Source organism: Oryctolagus cuniculus, chromosome 14 (genome assembly GCF_964237555.1).
Source record: "Oryctolagus cuniculus chromosome 14, mOryCun1.1, whole genome shotgun sequence".
Taxonomy (NCBI): domain Eukaryota; kingdom Metazoa; phylum Chordata; class Mammalia; order Lagomorpha; family Leporidae; genus Oryctolagus; species Oryctolagus cuniculus.
In genome coordinates, this window is record NC_091445.1 from 90,483,423 (window position 1) to 90,501,147 (window position 17,725).

Below are 17,725 nucleotides of genomic sequence, written 5' to 3' on the forward strand. Positions count from 1 at the left end.
TGGATTAAGTAGAACCAGCAGTGTCATCTGTCCCAGATCAGTGGCTTCCCAGGGGTGTTGCCCAGACGGCAGTACCAGCGTTACTGAGGACTTGTTAGGAGTGAGAACTCCGCTCAGCTCCGGCCCACACCCAGCACAGCTGAACTGATAGCTGGTTTTCCAAATGTGGATAGTCACTCTACCTGATTGCATCAGGGTGATTATCAGGTGGGATTTTTCCTTCTTGGTCCTGTTAAACTGTGGCATTGTTTATGTGTTTATAAAAATACTGCTTTGGCTGTTACTGCTACTAATAAAAAGGTAGTCAGTGCAGGTTAACAGTATTTAATCAGCCAGGCAAATTCTGGATATTTTATAGATGATAATTTAAACTTCTTTCCCCTTTAAATTACGGTGGGATAAATAGTAACTGTCTCTGGGGCCTGTTTTTTAGGTTAAAAACGTATCTGCAGGCACACAAGACATGCCTCCACCACCCTCCGACTTTGTGGAGAGAGTGGACAGTTCCGTGGCCTACTCGTCCAATGGCAAAGTGAATGGCAAGAGGCCGTATCCAGAGTCCTACAAGTCCACGCCGCCGTAAGTAGCCACTCCCACAGCATGGGAGGAGGATCCTAGAAACGAACGTGTTTAAGACCAACTATTGATCTGTGCCACGTTCTTTGAAAAGTACCAGCCAGTAGTGCATGCATAAGCTGGAGATCGACTTCTGTGCTACAGTGTTTGCACTTCGCTTAAAGAGACTGGGGCTGCCTGGAAGGCCAGCATGGGTCAGGTTTTTTTTTTTTTTTTTTTACAGGCAGAGTGGACAGTGAGAGAGAGAGAGACAGAGAGAAAGGTCTTCCTTTTGCCGTTGGTTCACCCTCCAATGGCCGCCACGGCTGGTGCGCTGCGGCCGGCGCACCGCGCTGATCCGATGGCAGGAGCCAGGAGCCAGGTGCTTTTCCTGGTCTCCCATGGGGTGCAGGGCCCAAGCACCTGGGCCATCCTCCACTGCACTCCCTGGCCACAGCAGAGAGCTGGCCTGGAAGAGGGGCAACCGGGACAGAATCCGGCGCCCCGACCAGGACTAGAACCCGGTGTGCCAGCGCCGCTAGGTGGAGGATTAGCCTAGTGAGCCGCGGCGCCGGCCCAAGGTCAGGTTTTATTTATTTGTAAGACAGAGTGACAGATACGGGGTGGTGGTGGTGGGGAGATTGATTGAGATCTTCCATTTGTTGATTCACTCCCCAAAATCCTGCAACAGCCAGGGCTAGGCCAGGCTGAAGCCAGGAGCCCGAAACTCCATCTGGGTCTCTCACACAGATGGCACAAACCCAAGTCCTGGAGCCATCGCCCACTGCCTCCCATGTGTAGGAAGCTCAGAGCAGCCGGGACCAGAACCGGCGCCCATGTGGGATGCCGGCTCTTCAGGCCAGGGCTTTACCCCACTGCACCACAGTGGGTTACTTTAGAATTTTAAGAAAATCTGCTAATTAGAATTAATCCTGCATCAAGGGACAACAGAATTTAACTGGAAATTGTTACCATTCCACCCTTACTAGGTGAATTTGGAAGAGCCTATAGGTACTCTCCTAACTATGCTGTCCACATCCTGGGCAAATTAACCATATAAATCAAGGAAGTGGCAACAGCTTTCAAGGCAGGCTGACTCCTTATGGTGCCAAATGACACCATTACTTGGTAGTAATAGGCTGTTAAAATGAGCTGTTAGGATTTGTATGCAAGTTAGAGGGATTATAAACTAGGTCAGGTGAAAAGAGGAATTCACAGGTTCACTGATCCAAAGGCAGGAGCCAGGTGCTTCTCCTGGTCTCCCATGGGGTGCAGGGCCCAAGCACTTGGGCCATCCTCCACTGCACTCCCAGGCCACAGCAGAGAGCTGGCCTGGAAGAGGAGCAACAAGGACAGAATCTGGCACCCTGACCGGGACTAGAACCCGGGGTGCCGGCGCCGCAGGTGGAGGATTAGCCTATTGAGCCGCAGTGCTGGCCAAGTTACTCTATTTCTGATACAGTTCCCTGCTAATGCACCTGGGAAAAGCAGCAGAGGGTAGCCCAAGTGCTTGGGCTTCTGTGCCAACATGGGAAACCCAGGCTTTTGGCTCCTGGCTTCAGCCTGGCCCAGCCCTGGTTCTTGCGGCCACTGGGGGAGTGAATCAGCGAATGGAAGATCTCTGTCTCTCCCTCTCTCTCTGTAATTTTGACTTTCAAATAAAAAGGTAATAACAAATCAATAAATTTTTTTTAAAAAAGCTTCATATATCAAAATCTTTTTTTTTTTTTTTTGGCCCTTCATGGGTCATTGTCATCCCGGGGGCCAGGAGGATGGAGTTTTCCGAGAGGCAAAGCTTAGCCACATCTCCTAATAATGGTGGCAGCTCATGGCACCGGTGTTGATCGCCGGCCAGTGTTGTTGGTTTCTCTGCCTTCGCTGGGACTGTGTGTCATCAGAAAAGCAGGGTTCTCCTGAATGTGTTTTCATTTAGTAATGACCTTGAACACCTGCCAGAGTCAAATGCCCCTGGGGATACCAAGTCCACGTTCTCACAGAGGTTGCAAAACAGGGATGGACGAGAGTCCAGAGCAGCGATACCGAGAGTCAGGGAAAGATAGCAGGGCTGGGCGCGGCTGTGTGTGAGAAAGAAGCAGGTGACAAAGGATGAAGTCAGAAGCTGCCAAGGGGACCTCTTGACCTTGGAGTCCATGTGAGGTTGAGAATGACTGTCTGGGAGTGAAGAGGGGATGCCCCGGGTGGTGGGGTAGCTAGCACGGGGATGTTTGTATTTTCATCTAATAGACTTGTCACTGAAAGTAAGTTTGTTTTCTGTAAATTTGTCTGAGGGGCAGGGAGAGAGACAGAGTGTGAGTGAACGGGAGCACTGGCACTCCCAGCTGCTGATTCACTCCCTGAACACCTGCAGCGGCCGGCCCTGGGCTGGGTTGAAGCTGGAGCCAGGCTCCCAGTCCACGTCCCCCACGCGGCTGGCGGGAACTAAGTTACATGAGCCATCACTGCTGTGTCCCAGGGCACACGTTACCAGACGCTGGGGCTGGGAGCCAGCACTGGGCCCTGAAGCCGGATGGTCCCATGGAGGATGCCTGCTGCCCCCAGCAGTCAGCTGGAACCTCGCTGAGGCTAATCATGTTCCCTCTTAGTTTATAAATCCTTCTCTTGCTAAGTGTGTTGGTCTCAGTTTGCATGTTAGATCAAGTATGTTTCTGCTCAGTGGTTTAAAGGGTGCAGGAAGAAGGGAGATGGAAAACTTCAAGGCAAAGATTTGTAATATAAACATCTAATATGATGGGATTCTAGCACGAGGCCTGCTATGACTTTTTTTCTAATTTTGGTTGTGCTTTGCCTTCCTCCCTCGCTGGCCTCCACTCCTCAAAGAGACCCACTGCCTTGTGCAGGTTTTATTTTTCCACCTCAAAGCAAGATGCCTGGTTCCGAGCCCTTTTGGCAGAGTGAGAACTCGTTAATCATTGACTCATGGATAAAGTCACGTGTCCCTTACAGTAGGAATAACATTAACTGCACACAAGGACGTGCTCTCTGATTAATAATACTTGAAAAAGATTTATTTATTTACTTGAAAGGCAAAGCTACAGGGAGAGAGAGAGAGAGACAAAGATACTCCATCTGCTGGTTCACTCCCCAACTGGCTGCAACAGGTAGGCCTGGTCAGGTCAAAGCCAGAAGCCTAGAACTCCATCTGGGTCACTCACGTGGCTGACAGGAGGCCAAATCACTTGGGCCATCTTCCGCTGCGTTCCCAGGGAGCTAGATTGGATAGTGGAGCAGCCGGGATTTGAACTGGTGCCCATGTTGGATGCTGGCATCTCAGGCAGCGGCTTAACCTGCTGTGCCAGGCTGCTGACCCCGGCTGTTTTCAGTTTTGTGAAACTGTATTTCTGTTACTCAGGAGCAGTTTGTACTTGGCCACAGTTCTTGATTTTTTATTCCTGTGTCAGGCTTTGCTTGTAGCAGAAGCATAATTTGCAACTTAAAAATCTGGTACACTAGAAAAATAGTAAGTGCAAGGGTAACCCTTCCGTTCATTTTGCATGGCTTCAGGATTAACATAGTTTTTTTTTTTTTTTTTTTTTTTTTTTGACAGGCAGAGTGGACAGTGAGAGAGAGAGAGACAGAGAGAAAGGTCTTCCTTTTGCCGTTGGTTCACCCTCCAATGGCCGCCATGGCTGGCGTGCTGCGGCCGGCGCACCGCGCTGATCCGATGGCAGGAGCCAGGAGCCAGGTGCTTTTCCTGGTCTCCCATGGGGTGCAGGGCCCAAGCACCTGGGCCATCCTCCACTGCACTCCCTGGCCACAGCAGAGGGCTGGCCTGGAAGAGGGGCAACCGGGACAGAATCCGGCTCCCCGACCGGGACTAGAACCCGGTGTGCCGGCGCCGCTAGGCGGAGGATTAGCCTAGTGAGCCGTGGTGCCAGCCAACATAGCAATTTTTAAAAGAAACATTCATAATTGTTCGTTCATTACAATGTAAGAGCTTTTTGGCATTTTCATTTCAATACTTAGTTTTTCAAAATCTTATCTTCAAAGGTGAATTGATGTGGGTAGTGTACAATTAATAGTATGAGGAGATAAGCTCCCACAGTCAGTGTTGGGTGGGACTGGAAGAACCTGTGGAGAAGAATCGCGATCCTTATCTTCCCGACAGCCTTTTGTGGAGGAGTCCCCAACCCGTCAGGTCAGCAGCTCCTGCAGATCAGCCTCAACTTCCTAAAATGGAATCTGGCATCCGTTCTTCTTGGAAGCTTTCATAGAAGCTCCTTTTAAATCGGAGCCCGATGGATCCATTCCTCAGGTGTCCTGGAGGATTCCGCACACAGGAAGCGAGGTGTCACCCCCTGGAGTGCACGCACCTGCCTGGAGCCGTCTCCTGGTGCCATCTGCAGCTGCAGGGCACTGGCAGGGGACATGGGGTGCCCCGAGCTCACTGAGCCAAGACTCCCCTGCTTTTCTTAGGGTACCCGAGGTGGTTCATGAGCTTCCGCTGACGTCATCCATGGACGACTTCAGGCAGCCTCGTTTGAGCAGCAGCAGTAACTTTGAGACACCTTCCAAAAGGCCTCCCGCCAAGGGAAGAGCAGGCAGGCCCAGGAGATCAGAGCAAGACCACTACGAGACGGACTACACGACCGGCGGCGAGTCGTGCGACGAGCTGGAGGAGGACTGGATCAGGTACGGGGCGGCCGCCCCCGACGTGGCGTCCCCTGAAGCTGGGGGCACGGCCCATTCCCTTCTTTTTTTTCTTTGCCCTATGGAACTGGAGACTTTATTTCCCCCCAGATGTTTTATTGTTGTTTTTCACCTAGTGTGCTTTTGTAATAGATTGAAGTGGCAGGGATGTGTTTGGCTGTGCCCATGTCTTCAGTCTCAGCTGCTCCCCAAAAACAGCTCATGGACATCCCCGGCACTTCTGTCTTCACCACCGCTCACCCCAAGAAGCTCCTAAAACAGAGGAGCTTCGTTTTGCTGGGTATAAAATTCCCAGCTTCCCTCTGGCCATGACTTTTAAGTTAAGCTTTGGTGACAAGACCAGAGTTTCTTTTAAGATTTCATCTAAGGAATCCTAAGAAACATTTCTTTAAACAACTGAAGTAGCGGTTCCTTCACTTCCTCTCTGTCAGGGGTTTGCCACCATCAGTGCACTCTGAGGCCGGCGACACAGCGCTGGAGGGAGACTCAGGCTGTTTCTCAAGGCCGTGGGGAGGGTCAGGGGTGGGGGCTGTGGGGAGGGTTGGGGGTGGGGGCCGTGGGGAGGGTCGGGGGTGGGGGGCGTGGGGGACTTGAGATGCTGTGGGGGCTGATGCTTCTGGGCCCACATCTCTCCTTGCCCCCTGCCGTCTTGGGCTGACACAGCCATCAGGTCTAAAATATTTGCCCAGGTTGTATCCAGCAAATGTAACCGAAAAGTCTCCGGAATGTTGAGTTCTTGTTTCTCTCTTAATCAGATCATTTGCGTTCTCTCCCCTGTAAAGGGAGATACTGGACTGTTAGACCCAGCGTTAGAAAGGCACCGCTTCTGTGTGTGACTCACACAGTCACACACACACAGCAGGTGCGGTAGCAGGAGCAGCGTCCTCTGCACAGGAGGGGCCGCTCGGACGCGGTTTTCTCGTTCATGGAAAACTTAGGCAGCAGCCGTGAGTGGATTTCTCAGTATTTCCACACCAAGTAAACTTTGAAATTCCTTCGTCTCCTGAACCGCTGCAAGTCCTCTCAGAGGCTGATAGAAGTGAGAGAGTGTTTTCCTTTATGCGCCTGTGAATTACCAGATGCTTTTTACAGCAAGCACACGTTTTTATATATGTACATTTTTAAGGTCTACTTTTTTTTAAAAAATTTTTTTTGACAGGCAGAGTTAGACCGTGAGAGAGTTATAGACCATGACAGAGAGACAGAGAGAAAGAAAGGTCTTCCTTCCGTTGGTTCACTCCCTAATGGCCGCCACGGCCAGCGCTGTGCCAATCCGAAGCCAGGAGCCAGGTGCTTCTCCTGGTCTCCCATGGGGTGCAGGGCCCAAGCACTTGGGCCATCCTCCACTGCACTCCCGGGCCACAGCAGAGAGCTGGCCTGGAAGAGGGGCAACTGGGACAGAATATGGCGCCCCGACCGGGACTAGAACCCGGTGTGTCAGCGCCGCAGGCGGAGGATTAGCCAAGTGAGCCATGGTGCCGGCCAAAATCTACTTTTATAATGAAAGGACCAAACAAACTTTTTCCAATTAGGAAAAACAACACCTAAAATTAAACAGCCTGAAAACGGCCTGTGATGGCGGGAAGCAGCCCTCGCGGGCGGCTGTGCTGCCAGGTGACGGTCCACACAGGCTTTGGGTTCCACAGTTCCAGCTCAGGGACTTGAAACCCAAGTATCCCATTAGCGTGTGGTATTGTGGACGGAGAATAAGAGTGCCTGTGTCTTTAGCCTTGAATCCTTTTTTTAAATTTTTTTTAATTTTTATTTATTTTTAATTTTTTGACAGGCAGAGTGGACAGTGAGAGAGAGGGACAGAGAGAAAGGTCTTCCTTTGCCGTTGGTTCACCCTCCAATGGCCGCTGTGGCTGGCGCACGGCACTGATCCGAAGCCAGGAGCCAGGTGCTTCTCCTGGTCTCCCATGGGGTGCAGGGCCCAAGCACTTGGGCCATCCTCCACTGCCTTCGCGGGCCACAGCAGAGAGCTGGCCTGGAAGAGGGGCAACCGGGACAGAATCCGGTGCCTTGACCGGGACTAGAACCCGGTGTGCCGGCACCGCAAGGCAGAGGATTAACCTAGTGAGCCGTGGCGCCGGCCTACCTTGAATCCTAAAAATTATGTAGGGGTGAGCAGTAATACATAAAATGAGACTGTGAGTATAAATTAGTTGTATCCCACCTCCACCTCTCTGTTAGAACTGAAAGGAAAAGAAAAGAATGTCATTTCCCTCTGCCGCCAGCTTTCTTACCTTAGAGCAAGCAGTGCGGGGTCTTCGTCTGCCAGGGAGCTTCGTCTGTCTTTGCATGTGGTCATTTCCCCTCTCGTCTCTTAGGGAGTATCCGCCCATCACATCAGATCAGCAAAGACAACTCTACAAGCGGAATTTTGACACTGGCCTGCAGGAATACAAGAGCTTGCAAGCAGAGCTCGACGAGGTCAATAAAGAGCTTTCCCGTCTCGATAAGGAACTGGATGACTACAGAGAAGAAAGTGAAGAGTACATGGTAAATTCAGGCTCCGCACTTGCCTGGTAGATGTGGTAGACTTTGTACTATTGCTCACACGTATTTGCTTGAAATATGGATTGAAATTCAGGCTTCGATGATAGTCTTTTTTTTTTTTTTTTTAAGATTTATTTAATTATTTGAAAGTCAGAGTTACGCAGAGAGAGAGAGAAGAAGGGAGGGAGGGAGGAGAGAGAGGGAGAGGTGTCTTCCATCCTCTGGTTCACTCCCCAGCTGGCTGCCATGGCCAGAGCTGTGCTGATCCAAAGCCAGGAGCCAGGAGCTTCTTCCAGGTCTCCCACACAGGTGCAGGGACCCAAGGACCTGGGCCACCCTCTACTGCTTTCCCAGGACATAGCAGAGAGGTGGGTCAGAAGAGGAGTAGCTGGGACTTGAACCAGCACCCATATGGGATCCCAATCCTGGCGACATAAGCCACGGGTTTACCAGCTACACCACAATGCCGACCCTGTTTTTCTTTTTCAGAAAAAAATATTTTGTGGCACTGCTTTTTTCCTGATCTTTCCCTCAGCAGTGGTTTATGGTAATCATTTCGTATCAAAATAAAGATTGACTTTCAAATCGTTTTACATGTAGGAGCAGGTGTTTGGCCTGGAGACGCTGCTAGGGACATGCACGTCCCTGTTCTTGGTTCCAGCCTCTAACACAGGCCCTGGGAGGTAGTGGTGATGGCTCAATAGTTGGGTCCCAGCCACCCGTATGGGAGACCAGGATTGAGTTCCCAGACTGCCCTGACAGTTGTGGGCATTTGAAAAAGAAACCAGTGAATGGAGATCTCTCTCTTTCTGCCTGCCAAATAAATAAATAAGAATTTAAAAAAATTTATATGTAAAAATAGCTATACTATTTTGATATTTTATGGTTGTGCCATAGTTTACTTAAGTGTCATCCTCTATGAACAGATTTTTTTAAAGATTTATTTATTTGAAAGGCAGAGTTATGGAGACAGAGGGAGAGAGAAATCGAGATATCTTCCATCCACTGGTTCCCTCCCCATATGGCTACAATGGTCCAAGCTGGGCCTTCAAAACCCAGGAGCCAGGAACTTTAACTGGGTCTGTCATGTGGGTGCAAGGTCCCCGGGACTTGAGCCATCCTCCGCTGCTTTCCCAGGCACATTAGCAGGGAGCTGGATTGGAAGTGGAGCAGCCGGGAATTGAACTTGGATTCTTTTTTTTTTTTTTTTTCAATATTTATTTATTTATTTGAAAGGCAGAGTTACAGAAAGGCTGAGGCGGAAGCAGAGAGAAGTCTTCCATCCACTGATTCACTCCCCAAATGGCTGCAACGGCAAGAGCTGAGCTGATCTGAAGCCAAGAGCCAGGAGCTTCTTCCAGGTCTCCCACGCAGGTGCAGGGGCCCAGGCACACTTGGGCCATCTTCCACTGCTTTCCCAGGCCATTAGCAGAGAGCTGGATCAGAAGTGGAGCAGTCAGGACTCTACCTGCGCCCATATGGGATGCTGGCACTGCAGGCAGCAGCTTTACCCACTACGCTACAGCACCAGCCCCTCGAACTTGGATTCTAAGAGAGAATCTGACATGTGAGCAACTTAGCATGATCAATGCTACAGTCACATTACATGTGAAAACCCCTGTAACTAACTACCCAGAGAAACAATAAAGTCTGCCGAAGGGGCCGGTGCTATGGCACAGCGGGTTAAAGCCCTGGCCTGAAGCACCGGCATCCCATATGGGCTTCAGTTCTAGTCCTGGCTGCTCCTCTTCTGATCCAGCTCTCTGCTACGGCCTGGGAAAACACTAGATGGCCCAATTCCTTGGGCCCCTCCCACCGTGGGAGACCGGGAAGATGCTCCTGGCTCCTGGCTTCGGATCGGCACAGCTCCGGCTGTTGTGGCCATCCGGGAAGTGAACCAACGGATGGAAGACCTCTCTCTTTGTGTCTCTACCTCTCTCTGTAACTCTGTATTTCAAATAAATAAAATAAAATCTAAAAAAAAAAAATTGGGAATTAAAAAATAAATAAATAAAGTCTGCCGAAGGCCTGCAGAGTTGAGGGGAGGGTTCAGTCAGACGTGGCTGTCAGGAGTTCTCTGGGGGCAGGTGTTTGGCACGGCAGTTATGGTGCTGCTTGGGAAGCCCACGTCCATATCAGAGTGCCTGGGCTTGAGTCCTGGCTCTGTTTTCCCTTCCAGCTTCCTGCCAGTGCCCACTCTGGGAGGCAGCAGGTGCTGGCCCAAGTAGGTGGGTCTCTATCCCTCCATGAGAGCTCTGGATGGAATTCCTGGCCCCTGGCTTAGGCCTGATGCAGCCCCAGCCATCGCAGGCCTTTTGGGGAGTGAACTAGCAGACAGAAAGAGTTGTCTCTGTCTCATGTTTCTTGTCTTTGAAATAAATAAATAAAAATTAAAATAAAAAGAATTACTCAAGCTGAAAGCTGGGAGAAGATGCAGAATTTCAGCTAAAAAGAAAACTGGGTAGAAATCGTGACCCCTTGCTTCACCGGGTTTTCTAAGGGAACGACTAGTGGTGGGCACTGAGCCCAGGCAGGGAGGAAGCTGGGTGAGCACGGAAGTTAGTGGGGTGCCCAGGCCAGTTTCCTCATGAGCTGAAACTGAAGCAGAGCTGTGCCTGACAGAAGACCACTGTGGTAGGGGTTGGCACTGTGGCAGAGCAGGTAAAGCTGCGTTCTGCAGTGCTGTCATCCCATGTGGGTGCCAGTTTGAGTCCCGGCTGCTCCACTTCTGATCCAGCTCTCTGCTATAGGCTAGGAAAGCAGTAGAAGATGGCCCAAGTGCCTGGTTCCCTGCAGTTGCTTGGGAGACCTGGAAGAAGCTCCTGGGTCCTGGCTCCAGATTGGCACAGCTCTGGCCATTGCAACCATCTGGGGAGTGATCCAGCAGATAGAAGTCTGTCTGTCTGTCTGTCTCTCTCTCTCTGCCTCTCTGTAACTCTGCCTTTCAAATAAAATAAGTAAATTTTTTTTTTAAAAAAGGACTTCATGATTTTTTATAAAGATTTATTTATTTATATGAAAGGTTACAGAGAAGCAAATTCAGAAAGAAAAAAGTCTGCCAGCGCTGCGGCTCACTAGGCTAATCCTACGCCTTGCGGCGCCGGCACACCAGGTTCTAGTCCTGGTCGGGCGCCCGATTCTGTCCAGGTTGTCCCTCTTCCAGGCCAGCTCTCTGCTGTGGCCCAGGAGTGCAGTGGAGGATGGCCCAAGTACTTGGGCCCTGCACCCCATGGGAGACCAGGAGAAGCACCTGCCTGGCTCCTGCCATCGGATCAGCACAGCGCGTCGGCCGCAGTGGCCATTGGAGGGTGAACCAACGGCAAAGTAAGACCTTTCTCTCTATCTCTCTCTCTCACTGTCCACTCTGCCTGTCAAAAAAATAAATAAAAATAAAAATAAATTAAAAAAAAGAAAGAAAGAAAAAAGTCTTCCGTGCGTTGGTTCACTCCCCAAATGGCTGCCAGAGCGGGAGCTGGGCCGTTCTGAAGCCAGGAGCCAGGAGCTTCTTCCGGTCTCCCACGCGGGTGCAGGGCCCGAGCACTTGGGCCATCTTCTACTGCCTTCCCAGGCCACAGCAGAGAGCTGGCCTGGCAGTGGAGCAGCCGGGACTCGAGCCTGCACCCACGTGGGATGCTGGGGCTGCCGGCAGGGCTTTACCTGCTGTGTCACAGCGCTGGCTTCGTGATTTTCATTCTCTTTGTTTTTGCCACAAACTCCATTTTTAGCTCTAAAAGATAACTCCCGGAATGTGATTCTTGAAGGAGAAAATGCCTTACTGAATGTGTTCGTTTGTGTTTCTCGTTAATAGGCGGCTGCTGACGAGTACAACCGACTGAAGCAGGTGAAAGGCGTAAGTGCCCTGGGGGCGGAGATTCTGAGGGGCACCTGGCGGGGCTGTTCCCAGCGGCCTTTGACAGGACTGGGAAGGACTTATCCTGCATGCCCCAGTGGCAGACAAAGGCCCTGTACACTGAGACAAAGTTGCAAACTCGACCTCAGTTCTCTGCAGCTTTTGCAGCCAATACTGATTTCTTTGACACTTCTTCAGAAAGCCTAAGTGTCCACATAGAGAAGTGTGCAAACCCAGGTAAAATGCCCAGCTTGATAAGTGTGCGTGAAGGGACCGTGCACGGTGTTCCCAGCACCCACATGAGGAATTGCGTCTCCCAGGGCCTCTGGCAGCTTCCCACCTGCGGCTCCCTCCCCGCCCTCACACACTCCCCAGAGGCTAGCCGCCACCCTGAATTCTGACATCACAGGCTAGTCTTGCCTGTCTTGAACTTGGTTTTAGTGGAGTCATGCAGTGTGTATTTTGTTTGTGGTTTCTTTCGCTGAGTTTTGTGTTTGTAAGATCCATGCATGTTTTGGCATGCAGTTGTGGTTCATTTACTGCTGTATATTGAGGAATAAGACACAACACATTCATCCATTCTGTGGGCAACTAAAATTAGGTTGTTCCAAAATTTGCTTTTTTTTTTTTTAAAGATTTATTTATTTATTTGAAAGAGCTACAGAGAGAGGCCTAGACAGAGATCCTCTGTCTGTTAGTTTACTTCCCAAATGGCCACCGTGGCTGGAGCTGGGCTGGTCCAGAGACAGGAGCCAGGAGCTTCTTCCAGGTCTCCCACATGGGTGCGGGGGCCCAAGGACTTGGCCATCTTGCACTGCTTTCCCAGGCACATTTAGCAGGGAGCTGGATTGGAAATGGAGCAGTCAGGACTTGAACTGGTACCCATATAGGATGCTGGCATTAAAGGTGGCAGCTTGACCTGCCAAGCCACAGCTCTGGCCCCCAAATTTTGGCTTTTACAGTTAAAGCAGCTTCAGACAGTACATTTACATTTGTACATTTGTAAATGTACACACAATTGTTAGGTATGCAAGGGTACTTTCAAAAGGTTTGTAGAAGATGGAGTTAAAAGGTTAACCGTGCTTTGATGCCAAAATTTTTGAAATCAGGGCATCTAATTGACCAACAGAAAGTTCACAGAAAATGTGCATTATGAAAAAACTGTACATGGATTTCAAAATTTTGGGGCACCAAATCAAACTTATCTTGTTATCCCATTTTTCCACCAACTTCTTGAAGTCTCAGTGTGTATGTGAGAGTAGAATTGCAGAGCCATCGTGTGTGTGTGTGTGTGTGTGTGTGTGTGTGTAGCTTTAATGGATTCTGGCAAACCGCGTTCCAAGGGGTGGTGCCAGCTGACAGCCCCAGCGAGCAGTGCCTGCTCTCACTGCTCCGTGTCTTTGCTGACACCTGGCACTGTCAGTCATTATTGACTTTGCACATTTTTTTGCTTTCACAGATTTTACATTGACATTTTTGTGATTGTAGAGCACTGCTTAAATGAAAGTTGTAAAAGGGTGTATTGTACAGGTGCCTATCTCACCCCCAGTCTCGTGACTTTCCTTTCCCCAGTGTATGGATACCACCAAACCCTTGTTTTACTGATTTTTTTTTTTTTTTAATTTAATATGCTGTGTTAGGGAAAAACCCGCTGAATTTTCTGGTCGTTTTACACATTTTGAAAAATGAGTGTATGTGCTTTGTCAAGCTCGGGCTAAAAGATGACGTTGACACCCAGAGCCCACTGGCCGCGTGGCTGTAGATGCTGCCGGGCGTCTCGTAGCTGACATCTCCAGTGCCAGCAGTTCTCGATGCCGCCTTTCCGGCTCACCTCTGCCATCCTGGCAGACCCGTGTCTATCCCACTGGACTTCCATGACTCATTTTCTCTCCTTTTCAGTCTGCAGATTACAAAAATAAGAGGAATTATTGCAAGCAGCTGAAGAGCAAATTGTCGCACATCAAGAAGATGGTCGGAGACTATGACGGGCGGAGGTCCTAGGACAGCACGCGGTGCCGTCCGTGCCCCAGGAACTGAGCAGGGGGCTGATGTCTCCGCGTGCGTTCAGAAGGTGGATGACTTTGGACTCTGAGCTGGGAAGCCAACCTCTGTGACCATTAGAAAGCTTCGGTAGCTTTAACATCAGCAGCTCGATATCGTCCGTGTTGGAGCGTTTTACAAATAGCGTTTGATGATCAACTGGGCTGAGCACTCCAGTTAAGGATTTCCGGGTTTAAACACTGGGTCTTGGATTTAGAACAAAACGCTTTCTGAGGTTTTCACACCTTGATGGCAGGCCTGGGGGTCACCTGTGCTGTGACCTTTCACGCCCAGTGCTGTGTGAATCCCTACGCGCTCTTTGTTCCACGGTCTCACTTCCCCTAGCTGTCATCTACAGTCGTCTCTTCAGTTAAGGAGCCTGGGTCCCTGCGAGGAAGAACCACCCAGTTGTGGTTCAGTCTGTTTTATGACTCCATCACTAAGGAGGTCCCTGGCCTTCCGTGTTTCAGCTACTATGTGTATTGTGTTCTGCCAGCCTCCTTGTTGAATTTCTGGTTATGTCATGGTTGAAAGAGGTTTTTCTTTGTGTTATCCTGATAATAAAGATCATGTAAAAGTAACAAGTGTGTGAAATTTAAAGATTGTAAATATATACTGATTTTTTTTAAATCAAAGTTTAAACTTAGTGGTTAGAATTTTGTGCATTTTTAAATGCTTTTATCTTACTGTTTACATGCAATTTTTTGATAACCAGCTATACTTTTTTCATTATATTTCAGAGTATCTGATTACTTTTATAATTCAGTTGTGACTTGAATTGTATCTTATAGGACTGTTCAAGTTCTGTACCTATTTTATAAGATATTAAGCCCAGTGTCTTCCTTCTGTAGGGTATGCCGTTGACATCATTAGTGCTATTATGAAGCTAAGGAAAACTAAACTCAGGAGTTGTATCTGTTGTGAACTATTCTGGGTGCTGTGCCTCTTAATTCCTTGGCAGTATGGAGGCTGGCACATCAGGGAACAGCGTGCTGTACCACCAAACACCAAAGTATTTCAAATGGTGCCCTTAATTCTCGTCACTTGAAAAAAATCAGAATTCTATCCATAAAGTAGAATAAGCTGTTAGTATTGTGCTAACCAAATACTCTGCCAACCAAACGATGGTGTTCCTCATCCCAGTGCAGGCCGTTTTCTGAGAATCTTTGAAGTGTAATCTTTGTGATCTTTGATCGTTAGTATGCAGTTCAGACCTTTAAGTATATAATTTTCGATGGACAGTTCTGAATTCCTTTCCAGAGATAAACTTCAATGTTTCCATTCTTTTTTTTTTTTTTTTTTTTTTTTTTTTGACAGGCAGAGTGGACAGTGAGAGAGAGAGAGACAGAGAGAAAGGGCTTCCTTTTTGCCGTTGGTTCACCTTCCAATGGCCGCCGCGGCCGGCGCACCATGCTGATCCGATGGCAGGAGCCAGGTGCTCCTCCTGGTCTTCCATGGGGTGCAGGGCCCAAGCACTTGGCCATCCTCCACTGCACTCCCTGGCCACAGCAGAGAGCTGGCCTGGAAGAGGGGCAACTGGGACAGAATCCGGCGCCCCGACCGGGACTAGAACCCGGTGTGCCGGCGCCGCAAGGCGGAGGATTAGCCTATTGAGCCGCGGCGCCGCAATGTTTCCATTCTTAACACGGATTCACTTCTTCAGATTGAAACTCTTGATTTTCTGTGTGCTGCGCATACTTAGTGCAGGTGGTATCTCTAGGCTTTTTGGGTTCACGTCAGACGGAAAGGACTCTTGAGCACGTACCTGGTTTTTGTGCATGTGAAGTTTTTAACTCTTTGTCCTTGGAAAGGCAGGTACTTAGTTTATGAAGGCAAGCTTGCTAATGTTCTCGCGAAACAGAACATGTTCCCTGGAATGCAGAAAATGAAGTGACATGGGTTGTGAAATTTTGTAAAGTTGTAGAATTGTTCCATAAATTGGACTTTGAAATTAAAAAAAAAAAAGAAATCTTCAAATCTGGTATTTAATGCTAAAGACCGCAAGAGGAAAGCAAATCGGAGAGTTTCCTAGTTGGTGTTGACATCACCCAGCTCATGTAGCTTTGAGAAGCCTCGGGGGCGGTTTCCTAGTCTGAGGTTTAGCAGATTTCAGAGGCGTGTTTCATTCCTTACCTCTGTGCTTCTCCTTTCTGCATTCTGCTTCCCACTAGGAACCCTTGTTCAGAGGAGTTTGTTGTAAATGTGTGTGGTCCATGTTATAGGGATCCCTATGTATGCTCCACTTGCGCAAGGTGGAATCAATATTTTAATTATTATTTTTGAGAGATTTAAAGGAATACAGAGGGTCCGGCGCTGTGGAATAGTAGCTTAACCCACTGCTAGGATTACCCACATCCCAAATCCGAGTGCCTGGGATTGAGTCCTGCCTCCCCTTCCCATGCAGCTGCTTACTAACATGCACCTTGGGAAGTCATCACAAGTATGCGGGTCCCGGCTGTCCGCCTTGGAGAGCCGACTGGAGCTCCTGGCTCCTGGCTTTGGCCTGGCCCACTCCCAGCTGTTGCAGGCACTTGGGGAGTGAACCAGCAGATACACCCTCTCTCTCTCCCACTCTGCCTTTCAAATAAAAACTTTTTGAAAACTTTTCAAAACAAAAACATTTAAAAATATATAAAAAACTGGGGCTGGCATTGTGGCATAGTGAGTTAAGCCATCTGTGATGCCAGCATCCCTTAGGGGCACTGGTTCAAGTCCTGGCTGCTCTACTTCTGACCCAGCTCCCTGCTAATTCGCCTGAGAAAAGCAGCGGAAGGTGGCCCACGTACTTGGGTTCCTGCCACCACGGGGGAGACCCTGATAAAGCTCTTGGCTCAGCCTGGGCCATTGCAGCCATTTGGGGAGTGAACCAGCAGATAGAAGATTTCTCTCTCTCTTTCCTTCTCTCTCTCTGATTTTAAAATAAATAAATTTAAAAATACAAAAACATTATGAATCTACATGTCCCTATCACCCAGGAATAGCAGGTATTAATGTTTTGTCCTATGTGCTTTGTAATTTTTTTGAAATAGTCAAGTCTTTTAGTATTTATAGTGAATAATGGTTAATATTATGCATCTACATACATCCATAAAAGCTCATTTAATCCTCACAATAATTTGTTGCCACATAACCATTTCTTTCTTTACTGATGAAGAAATACAATTTGATAGATGAACTGGCCCGTTGTCACAGTCTAGCGAGTGGCACAGGGAAAGAATGGAATCTTGGTCTGTTGGACTGTGGGTTCTGTACCTCCATCCTAGGTTGACTTTGTGAATTAATGGGTTGGATAATGTGGGATTCCTCTGTCTGATGTTAATAAAGTGTCCTGTTTTAATTCTGAGTGCATGTGAAGTACTTTAGTGAACTAGGTGCTTCCTGTGAATTTCAAGAGCATCTGTAAAGACCTGAATGGGTAGGGGTCAGTGCTTTCATCACGGCTCCGGGGCCCTTGGCTGCAGCTGGGTGAAGGGACCTCCCCACACAGCCAGGGTCCTGCTTCCGCATCAGCGTGCAAAGTGTCTTCCTTCTGTACTTCTTCAAGGGTTCAGCTGGGGGAGCTGGAAGTCATCCCAGTCCCCTGGAAGCTTGTGATTCTGCTACCCGACCCCGCACCACCTCCTGTGAAAGGACAAACTCGCGACCGGCTCCATCATTCCCTGGGTGTTGGGCTTTGTTGACGTTTCTTCTGATGGGAAGAAATGAGTACAAACGCCGAAATAATTTGGAGACATTTTCAGAGAGATTGTGTTCGTAAATGGTAGTAAATTACAATAGTAATGCCACTTTGGATATAGAGCCTGGATACACTTAACCAAGGGGAGGGTGGGTGGGTGAGTGTGTGTGTGTGTGTGTATGTGTGTATGTGCACGCGCACAGCAAAATGCAGAGAATGTCCTCCCAAAATTTGCTGCTGTTGCCATGGAGCTATTTGTTGTCTCTGTGTTGGCCCACTTCTGCTTTGCCTCTCAGCGGTGGTTTGATGTGGTGGCATGGACCAGTGACTTGGCCTGCCTGTTTGGCAGTTTTCCACATCTGTAAGACATTTGTAATAATCTCCCAGGCAAAAGGGAGTTCATGTGTGGCTTAGCAAAGTCCTTATCTGAAAATGTA

General features: G+C 49.0%; 1 protein-coding gene across 5 annotated transcripts in view; it reads left to right on the forward strand.

Annotated features, from left to right (window-relative positions):
• The window catches only part of OCLN (occludin), a 66,139-nt gene extending 49,190 nt beyond the window's left edge, over window positions 1–16,949 (forward strand). For all 5 annotated transcript variants that reach the window (XM_070056831.1, XM_008262318.4, XM_051853430.2 and 2 more), the window contains exons 5-9: window positions 434–579; window positions 4,990–5,205; window positions 7,554–7,725; window positions 11,531–11,572; window positions 13,472–16,949. In XM_070056831.1, the coding sequence (XP_069912932.1) occupies window positions 434–579; window positions 4,990–5,205; window positions 7,554–7,725; window positions 11,531–11,572; window positions 13,472–13,573 (678 nt within the window). In that variant the 3' untranslated portion in view covers window positions 13,574–16,949. The remainder of the gene's footprint in view (window positions 1–433; window positions 580–4,989; window positions 5,206–7,553; window positions 7,726–11,530; window positions 11,573–13,471) is intronic.
• Window positions 16,950–17,725: the final 776 nt, after the last annotated feature.